We start from the raw sequence: 27,710 nt of genomic DNA on the forward strand, positions 1-27,710 counted from the left end.
GCTCTGCTGCAGTGGAAGAGGGCCTGCTTTGGATTTTCTAACCTACAAACGTTCCTCCTGAGCAGTTGTCTTGCGGGGTCTGCCGGACCTGGGCTCGTCAAGCACATCTCCAGTCTCTTCAAATCTTTTTTTAATTCTTTGTACTTGACGCTGAGACACATTAAAGGTGCCAGCCACCTCTGCAGTGGATCTGGTCTTCAGCCTCTTGATAATCCAGGCTTTGGTAGCAGGGTGGATTTTTGGCATGTTGTCAGAGCTCAAGTTGCAATTCAAGTGAAGGTCTGGGGTGCTGGGTTTCTTTTTATACACACACACTAATTAACCGATCATTTACTGAGCACAGGTGAGGATGTAAACTAGGATTGGGTGCATTATATGACCAGGTGTCAAAACTTTTGTTTTGCCAAAATCTGACCATTCTGTGTCCATTAAAGGATCAATATTTCTGCACTGATGCAAATTTATTTTCTTAACCTAAACCACATTTCGGAGGGTTTTAGCTTTCAAAAAAATAATTTATACAATCAATGGATGAATTTAACGTCAGGTTATAAGCTTTTATTTACATAACTTGGATAAGCGACATAACTTCTGTCAAGCAGTGCATTCTATGAGGGCTGTATTATATTCTATGGAGGTCTACATTATATTCTACGAGGGGGGCTACATTACATTCTATGAGGGGTCTGCATTATACTATATGAGGACTGCATAATATTCTATGAGAGGGCTACATTATATTCTATGGGGGCTGCATTATACCTTATGAGGGGGTTGCATTATATTTTGTGGGAGGCTGCATTATACCCTATGACGGGGGATGCATTCAATTCTAAGAGGGGGCTACATTATATTCTATGGGGGCTGCATTATACCTTATGAGGGGGTTGCATTATATTTTGTGGGGGGCTGTATTATACCCTATGAGGGGGATGCATTCTATTCTATGAGGGGAGCTGCATTATATTCCATGAGGGAGGCAACATTACATTCTATGAGGGAGGCTACTTTATATTCTATGAGGGGGCTAACCCAACCCCTGCTACAAAATTAAGATGTGTACTACCTTATATTATACCCTGATATTAACGTGTTGTACCACACAATTGGTGGTCTTGCATTTATTTCTATGTAGCTTCATAGTAGGCCCCAAGAATAATTTTCTCTGGTGGGCCAAAGGTGCTCCAGTCCGACACTGGCTATATGGATAACAGAAATAGATGCTTTTGAAATTTCAAACTCAAAGGAAAGTCTCCCGAGTTCATTACATATGAATCCTGCTGTTTGCCAAAAACATTCACTTTTATATGCCTACCAGTACTTTTGTTTTATAAACATGAACAATAATGCTAAAGTAACCACAATGCAGTATACCAATTCAAAGATGACTAACAATTAAAAAATCCTTCTGAACAGCAAGAAAGGTTTTAAGCTTTTATTTAAAAAAGTAACCTAAATGGTCAATGAGCATAACGTTAAAACATTTCATCTGGAAACAAAAGATAGGACCCAGTCCTATGTGACCGATGAAGGTAAATTCTGATTTACAGGAATACATCAATTCAGAGATGTGTACAACAATTAAAACATCTTACTGAACTGCAAGAAAGGGTTCCAGATTTTATTTTAAAAAGTAATATAAAGGGTCAATGACCATTAACGGTAACCTGTCAGCAGGATTGTGATGAATAACCTACAGACACTGTTGGCGATCCGATAGATGCTACTGTGCAAGCGCAGAAGGCACCATCTTGGAGGAGGCAATTTTTTTTTCTCTATCAAAATGGTGGCGATGGCACAGTAGCAGCTATCAGATCACCGATAGCTGCTACTGCACAGGAGCGCGCCAATGGCATTTGGAGACTGATTTTTTTAAAAATTAATTTATGTATACCATCAAATAAAAGAATAAAATTAAATACATATTATAGATGCAATCATGCTGTAGCGCAGGCACCGCCGCCTGCCTACCGAAGGTGATATTTTTTTCACTACATGTAATATTCATTATGTAAACTAGGGGTCAGGTCACTGAAGGATCAGTGACCTGTCATAAGCCATCAGCATGAATACCTAATCAGAGCACCACATGCAGACCCCCTCCAGACCCCGGAGCAAGAGCATATCATTAACTCAAAACTGAAAATAAAGATTAAACAACAACAAGACAGATTTCATCAACCAAGGTATCATTTTAATCAGTATAACGGCACCGACCTGACACTGTCTGTAGGTTACTGTGCACAATCCTGCTGACAGGTTCCTTTTAACATTAAAAAATGTAATCTAAAAAAAGATAAATTCTGATGGGCCCAAAAACTAAAAACCATATGAACTAGAATGTTAAATTTTAACATTGTTAACCAGAAGCTCCATCTTCTTGAGCTTGCGTTTATTCTTTGGCATGGGTTTCTTGTACTGTCCATTTTTTAGCAGATGTTCCTTGCTGTGATGAACCTGAGCACCATGCTGGAGCTGGAAGGAGCACAGTGCCTGCAGAGGACGGAGGATGGTCTGCCAAATAAATAGCAGGAGAAAGAAGTAAGCATGGTAAGCAGCAATATACAGATACCCACAGTACTTACAGCATGGCAATGGCTATAACATCTAGATTTTTAACTGATAAAATGAGCAAAGAATTTCATTAAATTCCTCCCATTTTAAAAAGATAAAAAATGTGGCTTTTCTGTGAGCAAAGGTGTAACCCTAAATAAGCAGACTGGCACTGTTATAAGGTACAGAATGAATGCTTGAGCTTTAGTGTTAGTGACTTTACCCCGTGATAACCCAAAAGGTACCTGGTTGAGCTCTAAGCTCCAGCTCAGTTTCGTAGATTATCGTCACAGTGACCTTGTACATGTAAAGATCAGCAACAGCAGTTGGTGGTACTGCACAGGAGAATTCCCGCCATTACTGCCAGGAGATGCTGCAGGGTTTGTTCTTCTATCTAATGAATCCTTCCACACAAGAAGGGATTGTGAGGTGTGGATGTGCTGCTATGGCAGAAATGGCGCATAAAACTTTTAAATTAGTTTCTAATCTGTTTTTTTAAGTGGGATGAACAAAAAATTTAAATTCTTATTCTTTTATTTCATTGTGTTCACACTGCAGGCAGCATTGCAAAATGTTATAATCGGGACATTACAAGTATGCTGTAGGAAGATAGCTCCAGTTTCAGCTGGAGTCTGGCGGTATATTACAGCTGACTCATGTTGCAGATAGCCTTACTGGTCCAAGCTGTGCCTGAACTATATGCACACATCCGGAATTTCTGCGGAAATTTCCGCGGCAATTCCGCAACTGTGCCGTGGGTAAAATGCATGCAGAATTGGCATGCGATTTCCCGCTCAACACTAGCGTTTTCCAAGCAATCTGTAGCATCGCTTGGAAAACTAATTGCCAGGTTGGTCACACTTGTCAAACATAGTGTTTGACAAGTATGACTAACTTTTTACTATTGATGCTGCCTATGCAGTATCAATAGTAAAAAGATCTAATGTTAAAAATAATAATAAAAAAAAAATTGTGATATTCTCACCTTCTGGCATCCCTCGCAGCATTCCGCTCCTCACAATGCTCCTGTTCCCAATAATGCCTCACAGCAATGACCCTAGATGACGTAGAGGTCTCGCGAGACCGCTACGTCATCACAGGTCATTGTCGCAAAGAATCCCTGGGAACGGAAGCATTGTGAGGAGCGGGAAGGCAGCGGGGGACGCTGGAAGGTGAGAATATCACAATTTTTTCTTTTAATTATTTTTTTATATGGTTCCCAGTGCCTGGAGGAGAGTCTCCTCTCCTCCACCCTGGGTACCAACTGCACATGATCCGCTTACTTTACGCATGGTGGGCATAGCCCATGCAGAAAGTAAGCGGATCAACGCATTCCTACACTGTGTTCCAAATTATTATGCACAAAGAGTTTAGGAGTGATAAGGTTAGAATTTTTTTGTTTGTCATTTAAACTCATTGGTGGTGATGTGTGTCAGGGCTCTTTATATCACTGAAAGCAATTGCAGATATCTGTGCAAATTAGTTTGGCAGGTGTGTCCAAATAAAGGCAAGACTACTTAAAAAGGCTGTTCCACATTATTAAGCAACCTACATTTTTTGCCAAAATGGGACAGAAAAAGGATGTGTCGGCTGCTGAGGAGCAACAAATTGTGGAGTATTTAGGTCAAGGCATGACTACAATCAACATTGCCAAGACACTTCATCGTGATCATCGCACAATCAAGAAGTATGTAGCTGATTCCCAGCACACAGCTGTGCGTGCTGATAAGGAAAAATTGAGGACTCTTTCCAACAGGCAATTGCGTAAGGTTAAAAGAGCAGCTGCAAAAATGCCTTGTTATAGCAGCAGACAAGTTTTTGAAGCTGCTGGTGCCTCCAACGTCCCCAGAACAACAAGATGCAGGGTCCTTCAGAGGTTTGCAGCTGTGCGTAAGCCATCCTGTCAACCACCTCTATCCACTGCACACAAGCAGAAACGGCTCCAGTGGGCCAAACGATACATGAAGACTGACTTCCAAACTGTTTTGTTCACCGATGAGTGCCGTGCAACGCTCGATGGTCCAGATGGATGGAGTGGAGGATGGCTGGTTGATGGACACCCCATGAAAACACGGCTAAGGCGCCAACAAGGAGGAGGTGGAGTAATGTTTTGGGCTGGAATCAAGGGGAGAGAGAATGTCGGCCCCTTTATGATCCCTGAAGGGGTAAAGATGAACTCCATAATCTATGTGGAGTTTCTAAAACAACACTTCCTGCCATGGTTCAAGAGGAAGAACCGTGCTTTCCGCAGCAAGATCATTTTCATGCATGATAATGCACCGTCTCATGCGGCAAAAAACACATCTGCATATCTGGCTGCTATGGGCATAAAAGAGGACAAACTTATGGTGTGGCCACCATCTTCCCCTGACCTCAACCCCATTGAGAACCTCTGGAGCATCATCAAAAGGAGTGTCTATGATGGCGGGAGGCAGTTCACATCTAAGCAACAGCTCTGGGAGGGTATTCTGTCCACATGCAAAACAATTGAAGCAGAAACCATCCAAAAACTGACAAATTCAATGGACGAGAGAGTTCAGAAGATTCTTTCGAACAAGGGGTCCTATGGGCAAATGTAACATCAACCTAGAATAAAGTTTTCACTTGAAAACTGTTTGATTTCATTTTGTAATAAGCTGATAATGCTAATAACTTCACAATTGACCATTTTTTTGTTCAAAATAAAAAAAAAAGGTTGAAAACTCTGCTGTGCATAATAATTTGGAACATGCATTTTGAGTGTTTATTTTTTTTAAAAAGATACTGTTTTCATAGGCAGTTTGTTCCAAAACATTGCAATTATACTAGAATAGTAGATGACTGGAAAATAACAATGACTGCAATTCAGATAGGTAATTTAGAGAAAATATGAGGAAATATTATTTGCATAATAATTTGGAACACAGTGTATGTTTGCAGAATCCCCGCGATTCCGCACAAAGAATGCATATGCTGCATTTTTTCCAGAATGCGATTCCGCCACGGAGAAAAACGCAACATGTGCACAAAAATTGCGGATTGCATTCTAATAATAGGATGCTTAATGTATGAGGTTTTTTTTTGTGGTTTTATCGCATTTTTATAGCGAAAAACCGCGAAAAAAAGCAAAAAATCCTGAACGTGTGCACACAGCCTAAAGGTTGTTCACTTATAACATGGAGGCTTCTCCTCTGTATTACTGTTTGTAATACGATCTGTACTACTGTCCAGAGGGACATCTCTCCAAAAACACAAGCTTATTGTGCTATTTACAACCCAGTTGCTTTGTATCAAATTATTTGGTTTCCCATTTTTACAATATATGTAGTCAAGCCTTGATACCTCCACGTAAGTAAAGAGTAAATCTATCAGAAAGCACTGACACCCTCGGTAGCACCCAGCGTATGTATGTGGGCTCCACATACGTATCGCTCCAAGTAGCCACATATTGCACAGGGCATTAATAAGAGGAACAATATGCTCAAAATATGAAGTAAATTCAGAGGGAACTGTCAGGATGACATTTATGTAACATGGGTGATAGGCCTCATCTAGTGCTTAGATGCTCGGCCTACCTGCTGAATTTCGGTATTCTTCTCCATTATGGCTAGTGCAATCGCAGCACATTCCAGGGTAGAGAGACACGTGTTAGTTGGTTGGGTTCGAATGACATATTGGCTTGAAATGGTGGTTTTCAACTGGACCTGTAAAGAGAGATTAGTTAGTATATGAAATCTTTTTAGTACTTCACTAACCTTGTTTTCGTAGTATTTCAGAAATTCCTTCTCCCATGGCTGCAGTTTGTTTAAAAAACAAACAACTAACTGTGCTTTATTCACCCTCCCCGCATGTCTGTTACTGTCTGCAGCATTAATATCACGTCTGCAGCTAATAACTCAACTCAGCGGCTCCACCCAAGTTGACTACGCGAACAGTAGAGCTCAGTTATTGGCTGCAGTGCTGTCAACATGACATCAGGGCCACAGGCCATAACAGACACCAGGAGAAGTGGTGGAGACTCAGCGCTGGACCCGAGAGGTAAAGCACAGTTTATATTTTTTTTAAAAACAAACTGCAGGTGGGGAGACCTGTTTTTCAAAACAAGAAAACCCCTTTAAGTCACCAATGTTCCTATAAGTGCTCTGGTTTTAAACTGAATTTCATCAGAAATACACTGTGTGCAGAATTATTAGGCAAGTTGTATTTTGATCATATGACACTTTTTATACATGTTGTCCTAAGGTACCTTCACACTAAACGACTTTGTAACGATATCGCTAGCGATCCGTGACGTTGCAGCGTCCTCGCTAGCGATATCGTTTAGTTTGACACCTGCTGTGATGTCGCTGGTCGCTGAATAAAGTCCAGAACTTTATTTGGTCGTCCGATCGCCGTGTATCGTTGTGTTTGAAAGCAAAAGCAACGATACCAGCGATGTTTTACACTGGTAACCAGGGTAAACATCGGGTTACCAAGCGCAGGGCCGCGCTTAGTAATCCGATGTTTACCCTGATTACCAGCGTAAAAGTAAAAAAAACAAACAGTACATACTCACCTGCGCGTCCCCCAGCGTCTGCTTCCTGACACTTACTGAGCGCCGGCCCTAAAGTGAAAGTGAAAGCACAGCGGTGACGTCACCGCTGTGCTGTTAGGGCCGGAGCTCAGTCAGTGTCAGGAAGCAGACGCTGGGGGACGCGCAGGTGAGTATGTACTGTTTGTTTTTTTACTTTTACGCTGGTAACCAGGGTAAACATCGGGTTACTAAGCGCGGCCCTGCGCTTAGCAACCCGATGTTTACCCTGGTTACCCGGGGACCTCGGCATCGTTGGTCGCTGGAGAGCAGTCTGTGTGACAGCTCCCCAGCGATCAAACAGCGACGCTGCAGCGATCGGCATCGTTGTCGCTATCGCTGCAGCGTCGCTTCGTGTGAAGGTACCTCTACTCCAAGCTGTTCAGGCTTGAGAGCCAACTACCAATTAAGTAAATCAGGTGATATGCATCTCTGTAATGAGGAGGGGTGTTGTCTAATGACATCAAAACCCTATATAAGTTGTGCTTATTTATTAGGCAACTTCCTTTCCTTTGGCAAAATGGGTCAGAAGAGAGATTTGACGGGCTCTGAAAAGTTCAAAATTGTGAGATGTTTCATGGCAAAATGTGAATGAGCGTTTCATGGCAAATAGCCAACAGGGTCTCAAGAAGCATGTTGGGTAAAAAAAGGCACAAAATAACTGCTCATGAATTGAGGACAATCAAGCGTGAAGCTGCCAAGATACCATTTGATACCAGTTTTGCCATATTTTAGAGCTGTAACGTTACCGGAGTAACAAAAAGCACAAGGTGTGCGATACTCAGGGACATGGCCAAGGTAAGGAAGGCTGAAAAACGATTACCTTTGAAAAAGAAACATAAGATAAAATGTCAAGACTGGGCCAAGAAATATCTTAAGGCTGACTTTTCAAAGGTTTTATGGCCTGATGAAATGAGAGTGACTCTTGATGGGCCAGATGGATGGGCCAGAGGCTGGATCAGTAAAGGGCAGAGAGCTCCACTCCGACTTAGATGCCAGCAAGGTGGAGGTGGGGTACTGGTATGGGCTGGTATCAAAGATTAACTTGTGTGACCTTTTTTGGGTTGAAAATGGAGTGAAGCTCAACTCCCAGACCTACTGCCAGTTTATGGAAGACAACTTCTTCAAGCAGTGGTACAGGAAGAAGTCGGTATCATTCAAGAAAAACATGATTTTCATGCAGGACAATGCTCCATCACTGCCTCCAACTACTCCACAGTGTGGCTGGCCAGTAAAAGCCGACATGGCCCCCTTGTTCACCTGATCTGAACCCCATAGAGAACCTGTGGTCCCTCATAAAATGTGAGATCTACAGGGAGGGAAAACAGTCCACCTCTCGGAATAGTGTCTGGGAGGCTGTGGTGGCTGCTGCACACAATGTTGATCATAAACAGATCAAGCAACTGACAGAATCTATGGATGGAAGGCTGTTGAGTGTCATCATAAAGAAAGGTGGCTATATTGGGCACTAATTTTTTGGGTTTTGTTTTTGCATGTCAGAAATGTTTATTTCTAAATTTTGTGCAGTTATATTGGTTTACCTGGTGAAAATAAACAAGTGAGATGGGAATATATTTGGTTTTTATTAAGTTGCCTAATAATTCTGCACAGTGATAGTTACCTGCACAAACAGATATCCTCCTAAGATAGCCAAATCTAAAAAAAAAACACTCCAACTTCCAAAAATATTAAGCTTTGATATTTATGAGTCTTTTGGGTTGATTGAGAACATAATTGTTGATCAATAATAAAAATAATCATCTAAAATACAACTTGCCTAATAATTCTGCACACAGTGTACTGAATAAATGTAATATTGGTGGTAAATGAAAAATGTTTTTCCCAACAAGAAAATATCTGCCTGCGGAATCCCTTACGGCTGTAGTTCTACGGCGGTGTCATACTTCCCTGAACTAATCTAATTTACCACAGCATTTCATTCCACAATTGCTTTATTATGCACAATAGCAGCTGATGCGTTTTTGTCTCTATGCTAATTTTGTCTTCCCTTAATAAATTAAGAGCAAAGTAATGTAATATTTAATCTTAACCCACGCTGTACTTCCTTTCACTAATACTATAATATCATTAAACTGAGGATTAACCTTATATGATCTATTCTCGAACGATATAAAGAAGCAAAGAAACAAAAGTTTTTATGTCATGAAAGGGTTCACGGAGAAAGAAACATCAACACGGACGAAGAAACATCATTTTGGGCACATCTGTTTAATTATATTCCCGACATGAAAATAGATCTCCTTGGAAACTCGGAATCATCATATCTGTATTTGGCACTTTGTAGAACAACATCGACAGTTTTGCTATTATAGAGAATGGGAAATGCAGAAACGTGTGTAAAAATATCTGTATTTTGTAACACCACAGTGTCATTTTGGGGGCAACTAAAGCCACATAGCAGAAATGGGAACAAAACAATTCAAGACTTCCAAAAAGTCTGCACACCATTCTATTCTACTTTCTACTTTGGACTCCGAGGATTAGCCAAGTAGTTCTGCCCCTCCATTTATGAAATTGTTGGGGGGTTCTCATGACGTGGACACTTAAAACTGTGGTTACTATAACATTAACATCTTTTTCTTTTAGAGTAGCTCTTGTGTTATTTTATCTTTTATAAATCAATAGTACAAGTGAAGGTAAGAACCTTTGTAATATACATGATCAGAGAAATTCACTTATTTCTCCGTCTGAACTGATCAATAATTCTCAGTTCATGAATAAAATCTGTATTCAGTAAAGAAAAATTGTTACCTTACTGAGATAGGGGATTGGTAGTTACTATTGGTAAGATTATTGATTATTATAATTATTCAAAATGACGTTTACTCTTTAAGGTATTGTCAAGACACCATTGGAGCTACACAAGCTAAAACCCCCACTGGCATTTTGAACAAAGACGTTCTTCATTATATTAACAGCATTCGATAGGGACACCTTTTTTCACAATAGTGTGACTGACATGCACATAGATATCCTTAAAAAAACCTTTGTAGATGTTGAAAAGTGTGACAATCATGCGTGAGGAAGGACTTTACCGAAACGCACGTCGGGGTGGGCAGGAGTTGGCGTGTTCCCCCACTTACTAGCGGTAGGTTCACATATTAATTTTATGTATTTTTGCGTGTCGGGGATCTCTCTATATGACATCATTATAGTATGCGAACCTCTGTATAATACTCTTACTCTATGCATTGCCGATTCAATACAGTATGTTCCTGCTACCATTATAAGACATTGCTATATGACTTTGTATGTGAACCCCCTATGCATTGCATATGATGTGCCTTTATGGCACTAATTACTGGCTTATATTTGGGGATCATTGCCTCTCTCCTTGCTTCCATGTAGTTTGTTGTTTCACATCCCCCACTTTGCTGTCCATGTTCTTTGTCATATATTTATCTAATAAAAAATTTTTTTTATGGATTTCTTTATCATTTGACTTTGGCACTATTTTTCAGTGGTTTAGCTATAAGATATGAGGCCTATAGCCTCAATAAATCATAAGGAGGCAATTATATGAGCTTAAGTATATAATCAGATACATCACATAGACTAATCATATAGGTAAATTGCATATATTGGGAGAAACGGATACCTATATTAATGGAGAAATTACTCATCAAGGTCTCTACGTCCACACCAATATTTCTAATCCAATTCTTTAAATATACAAAGACTGGACTAAATGTATTGATCTGCTATAGATAGCCAATGATATAGGATTAGCCACACAATCTCAATAAACAATATCCTTATAATGACACTGGTCAAAAAAAAATACAGAGACATGCAGTAACTCCATCCACAAGGCTAATCAATAAGCAGAGAAACTAGAATAAGTGTAGGGTAAACAATCCATACTACATTAAATATAAATCTTTGGATTGATCACACCCATTTGTTGAAGTAGTAAGGTTCAAGGAGTGGTACAGACCTGAGCAGCCTCTACAGGTCCAGGATAAAGAGACAGCAAGAATAGCCCTATAGTTCCCTAAAGTGGCTATTACATCCTCACTCCCCAAGCTTCCGCCCTGACAAGGGCAGCCCATAGTTGGCCCTATTAGGAAGCCCTGCACTGCCCATCAGTGCTTCCCTTCAAGTGTGTAGCACAAGCGTCCCTCCACATTTCCCAACCTTCCCCCGCCAGGAACGCCAACTTACCACCGCAGTCCCCGTCCCGCACTTCCTTCTCCTCCTGTCCGAGGTCTGCGCACAGCTCACAGATCCATGGGCACAGTGCTTAGGGCGCTCACACTCCAACCCTCTTAAAGGGACAGTGTGTGCCATCCTAAAGTGTGCCCAGCGGATGGCTGGGAGGCATTTATTGTTTCACCTCCACCTGTTGGGAGGTGCCTGAGCAACGTGAAAACTCAGTTTTTTGCAAGCTAGTTCTCAGGTACCCTGTTCTAAGTTTGTCTTCCAGTACGTGCCTGTACCTGCCTGTATACCAACCGTGTTTGCTGTACCTGCCTGCATCTGCCTACCAGCCAGCTTGAACCCACTGTGCTCACCTGTATACTAGCCGTACCAGCCTGCACCCACCAGTGCCTGCCTGTATACCAGCCTACACCTGCCAGTGCCTGCCTGTATACCAGCCGTTCCCACCAGCACATACGGTTCCTGTGTTCCTGCCGTGCCTGCCTATATCAGCTGTACTCTCCTTCCGGGTCTTTTCGCCTGTAGAGGGTCAGTTGGAGCCAAGTCTAACCTCACCATCAGTGGCTCTAGTGAAGTCAGGTGTTCACCTAGATATGCCCCTTCAGGCTCTCCTCGGACCATGACACAGTGGTTCCACCACCACCTTTACAAGATGCTGCATATAAATTAATGCAAAGCTAAATTGAAAACAAAAAAAGTCTACTTTTTACTCTAAAATGTTGCTTTAGCCCCAAATGTTTCACTTTTACAAGGAATAGCAAAGGAAAATGGAAACCCCACAATTTGTTACCTAGTTTCTTCTGAGCGCTGATAACCCACATGTGGTCAGAAACCTCTGTTTGGACAGGGCTCGGTAGTGAAGGTTAAATTTCGGAACAAAAATTTTGCTGAAATAGATTGCGGGCACCATGTCATACTTGCACGGCCCCTAAGACGACCAAACAGCAGAAAAACCCCACAAGCGAGCTCATTTTGGAAACTTCACGGGGTAAGTGTTTAAACCAGAGGTGCACTGAGCATTTTAAACTCACATGTACAACACAGAATTTGACATTAAGTCATCATATTGAAAATTTTCATGAAAATGTTGCTTTAGCCCCAAATGTTTCACTTTTGCAAGAGGTAACATGCAAAGTTTGTTGCCCATTTTCTTCTGAGCATAACAATACCTCACATGTAGTCAAGAAGTTCTGTTCAGATACGCAGCGGGGCTCAGAAGGGAAGAAGCGACATTTGGAATTTGGAATGTAAATTTGGCTTAAATAGATTGCGGACATCATGTCTCATTTCTAAAGAACCTGCAAAACAGCAGAAACCCCAACAAGTGACCCCATTTTGGAAACTAATCCAATCAAGGAATTCATTCACAGGGGTGGTGAGCTTGTTGAATCCGTAGGTGATTCACAGAACTTTTTAAAATGTGGATGTCAAAAAGAAAATTATGTTTTTTCTGCTAAAATGTTGTTTTAGCTCCAAATTTGTAATGTCCAATGGTAATGTAATGGATAATAAAAAAAGGACCCTATAATTTGTTACACAATTTACTCTGAACATGATATGTGGTTATAAACTGCTGTATGGGCACATGGCTGGGCACGGAATGGAAAGAGCGCTATTTGATTTTTGGAGCATAAATATGTCTGGAATAGATTGTGAATGCCATGTCACATTTGCCAAGCCTCTGACATGCCAAAGCAGCAGAAACTCCCCACAAGTGACCACATTTTGGAAACTAAAATCCTCAAGGAATTAATCTACGTGTGCACTGAGCATTTTTAACCTACAGGTGATTCACAAACCTTTGTAGCATTTAGATGTGAAAACAAAAAATTACATTTTTTTCACTAAAATACTGTTTTAGCAGCAAATTTATTATTTCCATGAGGGGTAATAGGAGAAAATGGATGCCTTAGTTATGCAATTTTTACTGAATGTAGTAGTACCCCATATATGGTTGTACACTACTGTTTGTGCACGTGGCAAGAATTCGATGGGAAGGAGCACTACATAGCTTTTAAAACGCAAATTCCGTTTGAATAGATTGTGGGCTCCATTAGCAGAGCCCCTGAGATCAGCAGAAAACCCCCTAAGTGACCTCATATTGGAAACTTCATTGCTTAGGAGTTAATCTGTGGGTGTAGCGAGTATGTTGAACCCAAAGGTGCATCACAGAATTTTATAACATTGTGCAGCTGAAATATAACATTTTAGTAGTGTGATAGATTGACGCACTCAGTTGCTCTCAGAGGTAGACACAGAAACGCTTCTTGGGTTAAGCAGCTGGTTTATTAAGCACAGTATAAACCACTGTGGGATGGAACAAAATAAACATGGCCTTTCTGGTATAACGGCAAAAAAGATAATTTATAGCACAGTTCACATATCTGCGGGATTTGCCCGCTCAGGATACAGTACCCATCAGCTTCCACTGGAGCTACCGCCTGGAGACTTCCCTGTCCACAACCGAGAAAAAAAACAGTAGCTGGACATTTAACTTCCCAAACCACACCCTTGGGGAGGAGATATGACCGTCCCACCCATCTCTTACAACCACTCACAAAAAACTCAACCCTGTCATGGCTGATTAACTCCTCAGAATATAACATGCTGGAGATAAACGTCTGGGTTTCACATCACAGAATATCACAACCTTCATGACCCATATGTCCCTTCACATAGATCGCCAGTGATCTTGTATTTACTGCAAATTTGTCAGTTAATAGGTGAAACTGGACCCCACAATTTATTGCACAATTTTTCCTGAATGCAGTGCTGCGCCATATGTGGTCAGAAACCACTATTAGGCCACACATCAGGATTGGGAAGGAAGGAGTGCTATTTGGCTTGTGGAGCACAAATATTGCTAGGATAGTTGAGGCTGACATTTGCAGAGCCCCTAGGGTGCCAGAACAGCATGATAAAAACAAGTGACCCTATTGTAGAAATTGCACCTTGCAATTAAGCAATTTACGACTGCAGTGACTATTTTATAACATCCACGCCATTCTTTATTCTGTAGAATTGCAAATTTCCATGTTTAGCGCCCATATACTGTGCCGCCATACAGTGTAGAGCCACCATAGATTGTAGAACCCCCATACATTGTGCACAGCTTGTGTTTCTGATGACATGAACCCCGTAAATTGTTAAGTGCTCTCTCCTCACTACAATAATGCCAAACATGTGGCCGCTTACTGTGGTTTAGACACAGTGGCACTCAGAAGGAGGGCATTTACATGCGGGAGCGCAGATTTCACAGGATCTTAATTGGGGGGGGGGGGTGAGAGACATGTCGCTTTTCCAGAGTCTTTGTTCAGCCAGTAACGTGGAAACCCCTAGGTATCCAGTGACAGATGATAGACCTGAGTGGGGGGCTAGTTTTGGGCGGGATAAATTAGGGATTTGATTAATAATCATTTTGTGGTACATAGCATTTTTTCATTACTTCCAGTATAAGGCTGGGATCACATTTTTGTGTTCTGCACAGAGCACCAACGTTGGGGTTTCCATGTAAATCCCTAAAAAATTTGATTCAGACCCCTGATGGAACCACCCACCATAATGGTGCAGATGAAGACGACTTTAAGTCCATTTGGTACCTGCTCTAGTGGTACTATTATTTATTATAGCGCCATTTATTCCATAGCGCTTTACATGCGAGAAGAGGTATGCATAATAAAAAACAAGTACAATAATCTTAATCAATACAAGTCACGACTGGTACATGAGGAAAGAGGACATTGCCCACGAGGGCTCACAATCTACAAGGGTTGGGTAAGAATACAGTAGGCGAGGGTAGAGCTGGTTGTGCAGCGGTTTGGTCTATCGGTGGTTACTGCAGGTTGTAGGCTTGGTGGAAGAGGTAGGTCTTCAAGTTCTTTTTGAAGGTTTCCATGGTAGGCGAGAGTCTGATATGTTGGGGTAGAGAGTTCCAGAGTATGGGGGATGCGTTGGAGAAATCTTGTATGCAAATGTGGGAAGAGAAGATAAGAGGGGAATATAGAAGATCTTGTGAGGATCGGAGGTTGCATGAAGGTAAGTACTGGGAGACGAGGTCACAGATGTATGGAGAAGACAGGTTGTGGATGGCTTTGTATGCCATGGTTAGGGTTTTGAACTGGAGTCTTTGGGTAATGGGGAGCCAGTGCAGGGATTGACAGAGGGGAGAGGCTGGGGAATAGCGGGGGAATAGCGGGGGGACAGGTGGAATAGTCGGGCAGTAGAGTTTAGAATAGATTGGAGGGGTGCGAGAGTGTTAGGGGGAGGTCACAGAGCAGGAGGTTGCAGTAGTCAAGGCGGGAGATGATGAGGGCATGGACTAGGGTTTTTGCAGATTCTTGGTTGACGAATGTACGGATCCGGGAAATATTTTTGAGTCGGCAGGAATTGGAAAGGGCTTGGATATGTGGTTTGAAGGAGAGATCAGTGTCAAGGATTACACCGAGGCAGCGAGCTTGTGGGACTGGGGAAAGTGGGCAGCCATTTACTTTAATGGATAGGTCTGTTGGGGGAGTCAAGTGAGATGGGGAAAAGATTATGAATTCTGTTTTGTCCATATTAAGTTTTAGAAATCTAGCGAAGATGGATGAAATAGCAGACAGACATTGTGGGATTCTGCTTAGTAGGGTGGTGATATCTGGTCCAGAGATGTAGATCTGTGTGTCGTCGGCATAGAGATGATACTGAAAGCCGTGAGATTCTATGAGCTGTCCCATCTTTTTAGGTGCACACAGAACAGTGCTCATCCACACTTATGCGCTAAAAAAACACCTTAAATGATGGGACACAGCCGGCACAGAAACCATACGGAATCCAAAAGGACTCCATGTGCCTCATAAGTGAGTTGTTCCATCGGGTTTGTCTGAATTGTGGTTTTGGACATTTACACAGAAACTACGATGTAAGCACTCAGTGGAGAGCGCAGGATATATGTGATCTGAGTACAATTACAGCGATACCAGATTTCTATAGTTTTGTGTGTCAGTATGATATAAAAGCAGCTCTCACCCGTGGGAATTGCACCCGTGGGGGAGGGGGGGGTTGCTATTTGCTTATCCTCAGCTGCCGTTTTAAAATGACGATCAGGAATAAGGCCTCTTAACAAATGCCATTTTAATGCATATTGGAAGTGGAAATAAACATTGCAAGTCTTTCATTCTTGAACCTAGACAGCTCGTTTTTTGCTGTTTCTGGTAAGCATATGTCTGCAAAACTAAATGTAATGCTTGTTACCATGGCCCACAAATGAGGTCAAGAGCCCATTGAAGACCCCCAAATGGGCATTTTTTACTTAAATCCATGAATTTTTAACTAAAAATCATTTTACATCAGGGTTTTATGAAACATTTTGAGCTATTTACCTATAGCATATAGCGGACTGCAGAATGAATCAATGGTGAATCCATCAGTAAGCTTTTTCTTCTAGTATGGGGTTTATAAATCCACTGAAGGCAAGGGCTCCACTGCAACTAGTCTAAATCCAAGCAATACATTAAATTGTGAGCAACTATGTGGACTGCAGATGCCACCAAGTAGTTCAATATTTAAAATATGTCTTGCTGCTGTGTTCAGTTTTGCCATGGTTTACGACAACAACATCTGTATTGCGTTTTTCTCACAATGGATTCAGAGCACCTGTGACATGAAACTGTCTTCCACAACCTCACCTTTGTAGAATAGTTTAGCTTTTCCTCACCCAGTTTTAAGCTTCCTACATAGCTGTTTGCATTTCAGTTACTGACTGTTTCAACCTACATGAAAATGATTAACTTTTTACCTGTTTGGTATATTTTGTTATTCACCTGACTATAATCCTACAAAACCCATGATGACCAGAGTGTCTAGAAGAACTGATATAGTTTGGAAGGCAAAAGGCGGTCACACGAAATATTGATTAGATTTATTTTTTGTTCATTCACATTCCATTTTGTTACTTGATAAACAATAAATTATTAGCACTTCTATATTTGCAAGCATTCTTACATCGCAGCATTTTTTCCACACCAGCCAAAATCTTTTGCACAGTACTTTATATTAGTAGCAATAGACTGACTTAGACCTTATCCTTTATATTATAGCAGCTAATGAGCCTGTGGAAAGGTCATTAGGGCCTCCACGATTTTCAGTGCTGCAAACTCGATTTTTATTAACATTTTAAATATATATTCTTTGCATTAAGAATCAAATACATACAGATGTTTGCAGACATGACAGCAATGTCACACACTGTACTGTACACGGAGAGTCAATACGACTGCGCTAAAATGAACAGCAAAATCAAAAAAATAAGAAGTGAAGGAAGACCTCCTGACCATCTGATTGTGCTTTGAACTTCTCATGATTCATCCAATTATGTATATTTTATTCTGTATTTAAACCGTTTCCTGATATATTCTTTAATCCATTCTTATTTTTGTGGGCAGCTTTGTGACTCCCCTGTGGAGATACTGAGTACTTGGATTCTAGTGACTCAGTGGGAAGCATAAAGGCAGTAGATTACATTTCTGCCTATATTCATAGCTTGAATATGTATGAATAAGCTTAGTTTGATAGGTCTAGCTATAGTACTGAAGTTGCATTACTAATGACAAAAGTTCAGATACAGGATGCAGAAAATTGTATTAAACAGTACATTTGGAATACAGTACCATGATGGTGATAAATGCATATTAAAATACATAAGATAACGTTCAATGTTTGATGCGCTGCAGAATATTCGGTCATGTATAAAGGAATGTTATTATAAGTTATTTGGCTCAGACTACACACAACATATAGCTGTGCTTGAATCAATTGATGGTATGACAAACGTTGTAACTAATTTTACATAGGGATTGTATCTTTACAAAAAAATTAAACATAAAAAAGAATTAACAAGAGCATTCTTGTGTTGATCTGGGGATGCTTCAGCAAGGTGGGAATTAGGCAGGTTAATCTTTGACAAGGACGTATGAATCAAGCCGCATACGAGGTTATCCTGGAAAAACAATTGATTCCTTCTGCTCAGGCAATGTTCCCCAACTCTGAGGACTGATATTTCCAGCAGGACAATGTGCCACGCCACACAGCTAGGTCAACCAAGGTGTAGATGAAGGACCACCACATCAAATCCCTGTCATGGCCAGCCCAACCTCCAGACCTGAACCCCATTGAAAACCTCTGGAATGTAATCAAGAAGAAGATGGATAGACCCAAGCCAGCAAACAAAGAAAAACCGCTTACATTTTTGTATCAGGAGTGGCATAAGGTTAAGAAGCAGTGTGAAAGACTGGTGGAAAGCATGCCAAGACACATGAAAGCTGGGACTAAAAAACATGGTTATTCCACAAAATATTGATTTCTGAACTCTTCCTAAGGTAAAACATTAGTATTGTTGTTTCTAAATGATCATAAACTTGTTTTGTGCATTATTTGAGGTCTGCAAGCAATGCATTTTTTTGTTATTTTGACCATTTCTCATTCCCAAAATTTATTGATTGGAACTTCGGAGACATGTTGTCAGTAGTTTATAGAAAAAAAGAACAATTTACATTTTACTCAAAAATATACCTATAAAGAGAAAAATCAGACAAACTAAAAATTTTGCAGCGGTCTCCTAATTTTTGCCAGAGCTTTAGGACCTTCATCCTGCCATATGTTACCTCCATCTTGGTATATGTTCCCCTATCCTTGTATATGCTCCCCCAATCCATGTATCTGCTCCCATCCTGGTATATGTCCCCAATCCTGATATTTGCTCCCCATCTTGTATTTGCCCTTCATGCTGGTATATGTGACCCAATTATTGTAAATGTCACTGCATCCTTGTAAATGTCACCCCATCATTGTATATGCGGCCCCATCCTTCCGGCACCACTGTTCAACGCATAGAAAGAAACAATAAACATAATAAACATTGCTACTCATCTTCCTCTCCCCCGCCATGCCGTCTACTGAGGTTAGCAATGGATTTCAGCATCCAAGCGATGGGGTGGGGAGCACATGACTTCATTGGCCATCAGCGTGTATTATGGCGAACAGACTCGGCAAATTGTGTGCGCTGCAATAGACATCAGCTGGATATGTGTCCGAGGATGCAAATCCAACTGAAGTAATAGCTGGTATCGTGGGGCTCCTCACTCTCCAGCCCCGGTCCACTCATGGCAGATGGCGCGTGTGCCCACAGAGAGGGTTCTGCATGCCCCCTTTTGCACATGTGCCATAAGTTCACAGCCGCTGATACATACAGTATAAAGCATAACTATGCAAATGCATAAATCAACAGACTGTCAGGACTCTGAACATTTTTTACCTTTTGTGCATTACTGCCCTTTTCCAACCTGGCGTCTTTGGTCTCATGTGCACTTGTCTTCCTGCTATAAAACTCCACCCCAGCCTTCAGTCTGTGCTAGATTATTCTGCTTTGCATCCAGCTCCTGATTACTCCCTGGCCTTGCACCTGCACCTGCTCCTGTGAACCTGTGTTGGAGATCCTGCCACTCTGCTCTGAGTTCCTGCTGCATACACCAGTGTTCAGTAATCCTCCTTCATCTGCTGCTCGTGTTACTTCCATCTGCATTTGCTGGACATGTAAGCTGTTTGCTGCTCTGCAAAACCTGAGACTATTAACCAGGCCTCCCTGGTTGAGCTAAGATATGATTTGAACTGCCTTATAGCATATCTATCTGTGCCTGGACTAAGTCAAGGATCTATTCGTGTCAAGTTTCCTCAGGAATAACTGTGCTTCATTGACTTTCTGTTTGTTTGCATCTACCTCAGAAGTTTCCTATTGACTGCTAAGCTGCGTTTATTATTTGCACCAAGTGTTGTGGACTTGAGTTTCTCTCTGCACCTGTTTGAATCACCGTGTGATAATATAAACTTTACCACTTATAACACTGTGTCCTGTTGTCTTGTTCCACGCAAAGAGTCTCCTGAATTATCCCTTATAAATATTACACAGACTTAAATGAAACAGAGTGCCCATGTAGATCATATATTACGGGCAGCAATTCCAGCAACAGGTCATAAAGTGATAAAAGGAATTCTGCAAGGTAATAAAATGACAAACCGAAAGGGAGATATTTATACATACCCTATGTGCCGCGGATCATCATCCTAAATGGTGAGTGACAAAGGCAAGTACTTTCCTCCAAAGTTTGTTCTATATGCAAAAACCCACAATTGCATGGCTTTAAAGTTGATTAGTTAAATTGACATTTATCCAGTAAGATTTATTGCTTACTACATTCGAGGTACCGAGGGCACCTCAGGCTTTTAAATAACACTGAGCTGTGGGCATCAGATGCAGAATGACTGATTTTAGAATTAGGTTACCCAGAAAGATGCTATCCTGATAATTACCAAGTATCTAGCTCTATTTAGTAATGACAGAACACCTGTAACATAATAGGTTGCCTACTGTCAATTGTGCGGTAATGAATGCAGACATACTCAATCTAAATTGACTGAATGAGAATGTCAGGTTGTGAGATATTGTGCTGGCGTTTTATTACAAATACATTGGTTATACGAGTCAAAGTCTCAATAACTTGTATAACCTTGATTAGAAGTTTAGTTCAAATCACATTGGACTAATTATAAACTCTCTGAACATTATAAGTACACTTTGTTTACATACGGAAAAAATGTGTGCAATGAATTAAATATGACCGATTTATTATTAAAATGTACACTTCAGAAACAAAATGTGTGTGACGTTAAATTTCGCAGTGTAAAGCATGCTACTGAAATTTACATTATGATTATAAATAAATCACGGCCTTCCTGCCGCCTGCCTGTAATGTATAGTGACAGTTTAAGAGCTTGTGTGTTTTATATCCTAGCACGCTGCAGCAGAAAATCAGTATGAAATGCACACAATGCTGACTGTAAATATAGAAATAATAGTAATATACATATATACCTACATACATATATACAGATTGTGAAATAAGTATTGAACACGTCACCAATTTTCTAAGTAAATATATTTCTAAAAGTGCCATTGACATGAAACTCTCATCAGATGTCGATAACAACCAATCCAATTCACACGGGCAAAGAAAACAAATCATAGTTGTCCATAAATGAAGTTATGTGTAATAATGAGAAATGACACAGGGAAAAAGTTATTAAACACATGAAGAAAGAAGAAAAAGATCTGCAAAAAGACAAGGAAGTCAAGACACCAAATGAAATCTATCAGCAATTAGAAAGTAATCCTGCCACTTAGTGAAAAATAATATCATCTTGTTCAACTGATGGCCTATAAAAAGGTGTCTCATTACCGAAGTGCCAAACAAGGAACATCTAATGATAGGTAAAACCAGTGAGCTGTGTCAAGACCTTCTAAAAATTATTGTTGCAAAACATATTGATTGCATTGGTTACTAAGAACTTCTAAACTACTGAATGTTCCAGTGAGCACTGTTGAGGCCATAAGCTGGAAGTAGAAAGACATTATTTTACCATAAACCTGCAACGGCCAGGTGCTCCTTGCAAGATTTCAGGAGTGAAAAGAATTATCAGAAGAATTGTCCAAAAGCCAAGGACCTCTTGTGGAAAGCTACAGAAAGACCTCGAATCAGAAGGTACAATTGTTTCAAAGTAAACTATAAGTAATGCACTCAACCTCCATGTCCTGTATGCATGCTCATCAGAGGATACTAAATTTGAAGACTTTGGATGCTATAATTGTGAAGGATAGCACCAGAGAGATCACACAGAATTCTACCGCTGCCACCACATGTGATGAACCTGCACCTCACTAATACGTCAGAAGGATCACGTAGTGCAGTCTGCACACTTACACCAATGTGATGTTCCGCACCCTCTGAGGACACGTAAGGTCAGCTTGGTACAGTTTTACACAGACAACCCCTTTCCACACTGGCCCAGGAAGACACGGGGAGTGAGATGATGTGGCCCACGCAGTCACTTACATAGCACCACAATCGCCCACAGCCCTGAAAGATTGAGATGCCCCCTTCACTAGCCCCAGTGAAACAGCGCCTGGTCAGACGCGATAGGACTGCCACCAGTTCCTCGTTAGAGTTTATCTATTTGATCAGGTCCTTCAGCAGTACAGTGCCATGAGAAAAGCCAAGGTGTGGCACATGAAGCTGGCCATGCATATCATACAGCTAGCACTGTATAACCGTACAACGGTACTAACAAGATGTGCAGGCCAGTTCAGTACGTCGTACCTTCAGCCCCAGTAGGTAGTGAAAGTCAGGAACTGAAGGTGCTCCTAACATACCAGGCCAACATTTCCCAGATAAAATCCCTCAAACAACAAAGAAAGAAGGTTGCAAAAGAGGTGCCGAGTGTGTAACAGAAGGAGGATATGCAAGGACACCACTTATCAATGTGACACATGCCATGACAAACCTCGCCTGTGTATAAAAGAATGCCTCAAACTACCGTATTTTTCAGACTGTAAGATGCACCGGACTATAAGACGCACCTAGGTTTTAGAGGTGGAAAATAGGGAAACAAATATTTGAAGCAAAAAAGTGGTAAAATATTTAATAACATAAATAACATACTATTATATGTGGTGGTATTATATATAATAGTATGTTATTATGTTGGAAGAGAAGGGTAGAAGATGGTGCTGCGGGACCAGTGTGGTGTCTGTAAAGTACTTAGTGAAGATGCTGGAGGGTGAGTATAAGAATGGGGGCACAGGGCTTATATTTAAAGCACCACTCCAGCACTGAAAAATAACACTGGAGTGCTCCTTTAAGATCCCATGTGAGAACTATAACTCCCAGCATGTCCTGCAGATCCTATGGCATGTTGGGAGTTATAGTTCACCACCGGAGTGGCGGAGTGCTTTTTTGTGTGTTGTAGTGACTAACCTTTTAATTCTTAGTTGTTCAGGCTGTGCAGGTCCTGCAGCCAGCCACACTGTGGTGAGGTAAAGAGCCGGAGCATCCCATGACCGCTCAGAGCCCTCCCTTATTGCCTCGCCACAGCTCATGTAAGAGGAAGATTGCAGATTCTAGTGCCATGTCTGAAGGACCTGTGATAACGACATGAAGAGGGAGGGCTCTGTGCTGTCATGTGATGCTCCAGCCCGCCCTCTTCATGACCTCACACAGGTCCTTATACAGCAGCACTCAGCATCCAGCACAGCCCGGGCAGGGGCGTGCTGTCAGGTATGCAGCGATCTTGTCTCCTCTGGCACCCTGCTGCTGCCACCTCCTCCACCGGACACACAATCTCCCCAGCCGCTGCAGGAATCCAGCACTGGGGAAACCATGTGTGCACCCTGTTTAAGTGAAAGACTATTAATTTGCTGCTCCCCGCTCACTGCTGACAGGTGGGCGAGAAAGCAGCTAATGAACAATCACCAAACTAAGTGTCCGGAGCACATTTTCCTGCCTCCTACCAGTAGGATCCCAATACAGTATACCACACATCCATGGATTACTAATTTATTTTCTGACATACACAACTCATGTATGCCAACTTGACATACACTACAGAACTCACATATGCTAACCTGGTGCACTCTTCACAACTCACGTATGCCACTGTATTATAAAATTGACATACCAGGAAGCACTAGATCTGTTCCAAAATGGGGCCACTTGTGGGGGAATTCCACTGTTTAGGCACATTATGTGCTCTCAAATTGTGACATGACGCATGCAGACCATTTCATCAAAATCTGCATTCCAAAACATCACTTCTTCCCTTCCGAGCCCTGCCATGTGCCCAATCAGAAGTTTTCCTCCACATATGGAGTATCAGCCTATTCAGGAGAAATTGCACAATAGATTTGGGGGTCCATTTTCTCCTGTTAGCCTTGTGAAAATAAAAAAAATGTGTCTAAAGTTAATTTTTTGTGAAAAAAAGTTAAATGTTCATTTTTCCTTCAACATTCCAAAAATTCCTGTGAATCACCTAAATTGTTAATAAACTTCTTGAATAAGGTTTTGAGCACATTGAGGGGTGCAGTTTTTAGAATGGTTGGGTATTTTGTGTCATATTGACCCCTCAAAGTCACTTCAAATGTGATGTGGTCCCTAAAAAAATGGTTTTGTAAACTTTGCTGGAAAAATGAGAAATCACTGTTCTATTTTTAGCCCTTATAACTTCCTAACAAAAAAAAATTATTTCAAAATTTGTGCAGATGCAAAGTAGACATGTGGGAAATGTTATTTATTAACTATTTTGTGTGAGATACAAAAAGTTTGAAAATTGCAAAATTTTCTACATTTTAGAAAAATTTCCGTTATTTTCACAAATAAACTGAAGTCATATCAAATAAATTATACCACTATCATGAAGTACAATATGTCATGAAAAAACACAATCTAAGAATCAGTGGGATCCATTTAAAAGGAACCTGCCCGCAGGATTGTGCACAGTAACCTACAGACAGTGTCAGGTCGGCGCCGTTATACTAAATAAAATGATACCTTGGTTGATGAAATCCGTCTTGTGGTTGTTGTTTAATCTTCATTTGCTGTTTTCAGTTAATGAGATTCTCGTGATTGGGGGCGGCTTGTGGTCTGCTTAAATATGCATGGAATGATGCTACTGTACAGGTACGGCACGCCCATTTTAAAATTGATTTTTTTTATACTCTGCAGGATAACCTCAACCACATTTATTAAAAACACAGTAAACATGTGATTATGCTGCAGCACAGGTGTCACGGCTGGTGCCTGCGTGCAGAAGTTTTTTGTTTTTTTTCAATATGTACATATAATATTCATTATGTAAACTAGGGGGCAGGTCAGTGAGGGATCATTGACCTGTCAGCAGTCTGCATTATGAATACCTAATCAGAGCACCACATGAACACCCCCACAGGCCGCCCCAGAGCACGGGCATATCATGAACTCAAAACTGAAAATAAAGATTAAACAACAACCACAAGACGGATTTCTTCAACAAAGGTATCATTTTAATCAGTATAACGGCACTGACCTAACATTGTGTGTAAGTTACAAATGACAGGTTCCCTTTAAGCATTCCACAGTTATTACCTTATAAAGTGACACTGGTCAGGATTGTAAAATTTGGCCTGGCTATAAAGGCGAAAACAGGCTTGGGGTTAATGAACACCATAAAAACAAGAACTAAAAAACAACTGAAAGTAGCACTTTTTCGCAATTTTGGCATGCATGGATTTTTTGATGGTGTCATTTAAAACAACTAATCCCACAAATAAACAAGTTGTCATACAGCTTTATTGACAGAAAAATAAAAAACATTATGACTCATGAAAAAAGAAGTGGAAAAAATGAAAGTTTAAAAATGGAATATCGCCATGTTGTGACGGGATTAAATGTTCTTAGTTTTAAAAAATGTTCAAAAAAAATGATGATATACTTTTTGACCATTTGATTACTTATACTATATATTGCAATACCACTGTATTGCAGTATATAGTGAAATTGCTGTTCTTCTATGAAGCATAGTCTGCAGCTCAGCTTCACAGGAGAACTAAGAGTAGTTACGTGGGCCTTCAGTGGCTCCTTAGCTGCCATAGTAAATCATTGTCTTTACATGACTGAATAGCAGAAAAAAAAAGAGTGGGAGCAATAGGATGCACCAGAAATGGTGTCATTTAAATACCGCTATAAGTGATTGACAGTGGTATTTAAATGGCTAAATAACCAATAATCAGCACTAGCACCAGTCACTGTAATTACAGGTACATGCCATCTATGTAACACCGCATCTGCCAGGAATAATGCAGGCTCAACTCCTGAGCCCGTTTCATACAGTATTTAGCAGCATATGATGAAAATATAAGACGTTAGAATATTAACCCCTTAGTGACAGAGCCAGTTTGGTACTTAATGACCAGGCCAATTATTACAATTCTGACCACTGTCACTTTATGAGGTTATAACTCTGGAACGCTTCAACGGATCCTGCTGATTCTGAGATTGTTTTTTCGTGACATATTGTACTTCATGTTAGTGGTAACATTTCTTCGATATTACTTGCGATTATTTATGAAAAAAATGGAAATATGGCAAAAAAATTTAAAATTTAGCAATTTTCAAACTTTGGATTTTTATGCCCTTAAATCAGAGAGATATGTCACAAAAAATAGTCAATAAATAACATTTCCCACATGTCTACTTTACATCAGCACAATTTTGGAACCAAAATTTTTTTTTGTTAGGGAGCTATAAGGGTTAAAAGTTGACCAGCAATTTCTAATTTTTACAACACCATTTTTTTTTAGGGACCACATCACATTTGAAGTCATTTTGAGGGGTCAATATGATAGAAAATAACCAAGTGTGACACCATTCTAAAAACTGCACCCCTCAAGGTGCTCAAAACCACATTCAAGAAGTTTATTAACCCTTTACGTGCTTCACAGGAACTGAAACAATGTGGAAGGCAAAAATGAACATTTAACTTTTTTTTGCAAACATTTTGCTTCAGAACCATTTTTTTTTATTTTCACAAGTGTAAAAACAGAAATTTAACCATAAATGTTGTTGTGCAATTTCTCCTGAATACGCCGATATCCCATATGTGGGGGTAAACCACTGTTTGGGCGCACCGCAGAGCTTGGAAGAGAAGGAGCGCCGTTTGACTTTTTCAATGCAGAATTGGCTGGAATTGAGATCGGATGCCATGTCACGTTTAGAGAGCCCCTGATGTGCCTAAACAGTGGAAACCCCCCACAAGTGATGCCATTTTGGAAACTAGACCCCTTAAGGAACTTATCTAGATGTGTGGTGAGCACTTTGAGCCCCCAAGTGCTTCACAGAAGTTTATAAAGTAGAGCCGTGAAAATAAAAAATCGCATTTGTTTACACAAAAATGATCTTTTCGCCCACAAATTCTTATTTTCACAAGGGTAACAGGAGAAATTAGGAGAAATTGCACAACAACTTTTGTGGTCTGAGTATGTTGATACCCCATATGTGGGGGTAAACCACTGTTTGGGCGCACCGCAGAGCTTGGAAGAGAAGGAGTGCCGTTTTACTTGTTCAATGTAGAATTGGCTGGAATTGAGATTGGACGCCATGTCGCATTTGGAGAGCCCCTGATGTGCCTAAACAGTAGAAGCCCCCCACAAATGACCCCATTTTGGAAACTAGACCCCTTAAGGAACTTAACTAGATGTGTGGTGAGCACTTTAAACCGCCAGGTGCTTCACGGAAGGTTATAGCGTAGAGCCGTGAAAAAAGTCGCATTTTTTTTTCAAAAATGATTTTTTTGCCCCCAAATTTTTATTTTGACAAGGGTAACAGGAGAAATTAGACCACAAAAGTTGTTGTGCAATTTCTCCTGAGTATGGCGATACCCCATATGTGGGGGTAAACCACTGTTTGGGCGCACCGCAGAGCTTGGAAGAGAAGGAGTGCCGTTTTACTTTTTCAATGTAGAATTGGCTGGAATTGAGATCGGACACCATGTCGCGTTTGGAGAGCCCCTGATGTGCCTAAACAGTAGA

At 40.8% G+C, this 27,710-nt stretch overlaps 1 protein-coding gene across 3 annotated transcripts in view; it reads right to left on the reverse strand.

The window, feature by feature from the left end:
• Nucleotides 1–1,421: 1,421 nt before the first annotated feature.
• Nucleotides 1,422–27,710, reverse strand: part of DTWD2 (DTW motif tRNA-uridine aminocarboxypropyltransferase 2) — a 313,298-nt gene continuing 287,009 nt past the window's right edge. For all 3 annotated transcript variants that reach the window (XM_077290776.1, XM_077290783.1, XM_077290792.1), the window contains 2 exons: nucleotides 6,108–6,236; nucleotides 1,422–2,514 (listed from right to left, as the gene is read on the reverse strand). In XM_077290776.1, the coding sequence (XP_077146891.1) occupies nucleotides 2,344–2,514; nucleotides 6,108–6,236 (300 nt within the window). In that variant the 3' untranslated portion in view covers nucleotides 1,422–2,343. The remainder of the gene's footprint in view (nucleotides 2,515–6,107; nucleotides 6,237–27,710) is intronic.

This window comes from Ranitomeya variabilis, chromosome 1 (assembly GCF_051348905.1).
Source record: "Ranitomeya variabilis isolate aRanVar5 chromosome 1, aRanVar5.hap1, whole genome shotgun sequence".
NCBI lineage: Eukaryota > Metazoa > Chordata > Amphibia > Anura > Dendrobatidae > Ranitomeya > Ranitomeya variabilis.